The following is a 3,493-nucleotide window of genomic DNA, read 5'->3' as shown; positions in this document are numbered from 1 at the left end:
TATTATTATTATTATTATTATTATTATTATTATTATTATTATTATTATTATACTATATTGTACATGGATATAACAGCTAAAAGTTAGAAGTCACCTTTTCTTTCTTTTATATTTCCTTTTAGAAGCTTCCTTCCTTCCTTTTTTCTTTCTTCCTTTCTCCCCTTCCTCTTCCTCCCTTTCTTTTCCTCTTTTCTTCAGTTCTCCCTCCCTCTTATTCTTCCTTCCTTTTTTCCCTTCCTTCCCTTCTTCTTCCTTCTTCTGCAAAAGCACAAGGGAGGAAGGGGGAGGAGGAGGAGGAGTAGGAGTGGAAGCCGGACTCTGAAGGAAACGAAAGCGAAAGGAGTCACAGGGACTCCCTCTCCCTCTCTCTCTCTCTCCCTCTCTCCCCCTCTCTCTCTGAGCTTGCAACTGGCGTTCAAGCTCCTCCCTCCTCCCTCCATTAAAGCCACGGAGCAGAGGGAAAAGGGGAACTTTTGTTTTGTCTTTCCTCTGTTCCCTCGCCGTGGTTTTAATGGAGGGGAGGGGGGAGGAAGGAGCTTGAACGCCCCCAGGGCCTGATAGGGGGGGGCCCCCCCCCCCCAAACCCCCCCCCCCCCCGGCTACGTCCTTGGTGCTATGTAAACCTTTCTACAAACTAAACCACCAGGATAGTTACATAAAACCGTACTTTCCTATCTGGATGAATACATAAACCTGAGTGCTTTCTTGACATTTTTTTTACATGAGTGTTAGGATAAATTGGTTTTGCTTTGTCATAAGATTTGAGTAAGTAATATAGACTAGCCAGTCCATATCACTTCTCTGTGTTGACCCATACATTCATTCCATCTCTGTCTGCATCCACTTGTGAATTGTTTCTTCTAAAATCTGCATGAATATGTATTTCTTAATATAATTTCTGTCAGACTGGAAGTTTTTTTTTAAAAAAAAACTTTGATGTGTTTTAGAAGAAGAAAAAGAATTCTTCTAGACCCCTAAGGCAATAAATAGTGTTTCATTCAACTGGGAAGAATCTGAGGTGGCCCAAGGAGATCCAATAAAATTCTGGCTGACCATCTTAGTATCCTAATACACATTTGGAGAATTGGTGCACCAGTAGCATTTATTTCCCTTACATATGCACTTTTTTATTTTGGCATGTCAGACATGATACCTTGCAAGGACTTCTTGCTATCTGAGTCAGTGAAAAAATAATACCAACAAATTAAATTTTCTGACCTCTTGTGAGACCTAAAATCTAGCTGCTTCAGTCTGGCAGAAAATATCCTTGGCTTGCTAAGAAACAATTTCTACTCCTTTTAATCCTGAAGCAGGAGAATGGCGAAATTAGCCCCTTTGGGGCTTCAGCTTTCCGAGAGAGATCCATGGATTCTCCAGGTCAGCTCATGGCCGGAAGAGGCAGAGAAGGCTCCTTTGAAACCCGATATCAGCAGCCCTTTGAAGACTTTAGATTGTCACAGGAGCAGTTAGCAGACCATTTTGACAATCGAGACAGAAGGTAAAATCTCTTATTTGTGATCTAAGTACTCCAGGTCATAAATCAATATTCAGCAAATAAAGAATTAGATTAGATCATGCTGTTCTCCAAGACAGTCATTTTGGAAGTCACTGTTACCAGATGATGTTTATGGCTTGTGGAGCTAAACAATATTATACAGCAGAAGTGACCTTAATATATTTTTCCTGTGGCAAAAATTACAACTGTGACATGCACGCAGGAGGAAAAGTGACACCAGAACTTTTTATCATGTTGCCTTTGAAAAAAGTCCCAAAAACACTAATCCAGAATTCCCTTTCTGTTTTGGGGTGAGGGTTGATTTTACTAGGGCAACAGCCTTTTCTCTAATAGAGAATAGTCACTCTTCTAGCCCTCTTCTTCCTCCAAAAGCTGGCCAGTCCTGTAAGAATGAGGAATATGCTTTTCTCCTCTCATTGTTGAGCCTCTTGGAGACATAATGGTAAAGTGCTATTAAGCAAAATACATAAATATATGAATAGGTCTTCGTTTTGGGATATGTACAATCCAGGCAGGGCCAACCCCCCCCCCCCTTCTAAAACCTTTTAGGGTTTTCTGCAGTTTTTGAACCTTTTTAAATTATATATATATATATGCCGCCTTTCCAAGGTGGCTCACAGGTAAAAAGCATTTCAATTTTTTTAAACAATAAAGACATAAAACATTTTAGAACCAGTGCACCAGTTGGTGGATGTTGGGGACACAGTGCTTCATTCAGTTATGGGCTTTGAGTGAAATGATTTGCTCCTATCACCCACTGTAGACTTTTGTGGTGAATGGGTTTTGCGGAGCTTTGCCTCTTCTGTCCATGAGGGTACCAAACAGTGTCCAGGTGCATTTTTGGAGCCAGGAGAAGAAGATGTCTTCCAATATATTCATTTATACTCATTAGAGATCTGAGACATCTCCCTTCTCCTAGTTGCAGAACCACAGATGGATGCTTCCTTGCTGTGAGAGCACACTGGCATGGAGAAGGTTAGTTGCCCAGAAGGGGAGTCATTGTGCAAGGAGGAACCTTGCACAACAATCTAAAAAATACATGCACAAGCATATCAAGAGGTTACCCCTGTACAGGGTGCATGTTTCATGAAGAGAACCCTGACAAAGGAAATGCAATTCACAGACGATGTCACTTTGGTACTCATAAAATTGGTCTATGATAGTACATAGAGTGTTGATTTTGGGTCAGAAAAACTAGGATTCAAATCATAGTTGCTGTGAAGGCTAGAGGCGTTTGCTGTGATGTGTCTTTGCCATTGAATGGCCAAAGGCAAATCGCTTTCTCTCAGGTCAATAGACTTGCCAAGGATCAAATAGAGCAAACCTCCCAGGTTACAGGGAAGGGGTTGGAAGTGATGCTTATTGCAAGTTTCTTGAAGAGAAGAAAATCAGCACAGGTTTGTGATATGTAGTTGTAGAACGAATTCCCAAACCACATTTTGACATTTTTGCACTCTGTGGGACTGCTAAGTTTATTCCAACTCCTTTTTTTATTCCCCGCAGGGTATTGCGAAAGACTCGGGTGAATGGGGATAACCGCCTCTAGCCCCACATTGCCTGCTGTAAAGCACCCTCCAGTGCTTGTGATTCTCACGGATTGCTGTGAACTGGTTTCTATGGAAACGTCACTGCTTTGGCCTACTTTCAGGCAGCTTTTCCAGTTTCTCTTCTGAAGGCTGTTCAAGCGGAGAAATTTTTTAAAGAATCAAACTACAAAACAGTGCTTTTATTGTCTTGATCATGACCTGTAAGAGAAATTCAAAGAAGAAGAAGAAGAAGAAGAAAAGACTCTCCCCACAAAACCAGAAACAATGTGTGTTGAATGTGTGTATGTTTTATCAGTATCTGAGGTTAGACACAAATGCCTATCATTAACTCCCTTCTTCCCCATGGCTGTAGTTACTGAGAGGATAATACCTCAGAGCTGCCTAGCAAAGCAGCTTCCCTTCACTCAGCTAAGAGGACCCAATTTTTTTG

At 41.3% G+C, this 3,493-nt stretch overlaps 1 protein-coding gene across 6 annotated transcripts in view; it reads left to right on the top strand.

Moving 5' to 3' along the window:
* The window catches only part of PLCG1 (phospholipase C gamma 1), a 140,069-nt gene extending 136,582 nt beyond the window's left edge, over positions 1 to 3,487 (top strand). For 4 of the 6 annotated variants that reach the window (XM_042464871.1, XM_042464869.1, XM_042464873.1 and 1 more), the window contains 2 exons: positions 1,311 to 1,498; positions 3,020 to 3,487. In XM_042464871.1, coding sequence (XP_042320805.1) covers positions 1,311 to 1,498; positions 3,020 to 3,062 — 231 coding nt within the window. In that variant the 3' untranslated portion in view covers positions 3,063 to 3,487. The remainder of the gene's footprint in view (positions 1 to 1,310; positions 1,499 to 3,019) is intronic. The other 2 variants (XM_042464870.1, XM_042464872.1) reach the window with 2 other exon arrangements.
* The last annotated feature ends 6 nt before the right edge of the window (positions 3,488 to 3,493 follow it).

This window comes from Sceloporus undulatus, chromosome 4 (assembly GCF_019175285.1).
Source record: "Sceloporus undulatus isolate JIND9_A2432 ecotype Alabama chromosome 4, SceUnd_v1.1, whole genome shotgun sequence".
NCBI classification, from domain to species: domain Eukaryota; kingdom Metazoa; phylum Chordata; class Lepidosauria; order Squamata; family Phrynosomatidae; genus Sceloporus; species Sceloporus undulatus.
Note: the sequence above shows the minus strand (reverse complement) of the source record. Positions and strands in the feature narration are given on the sequence as shown.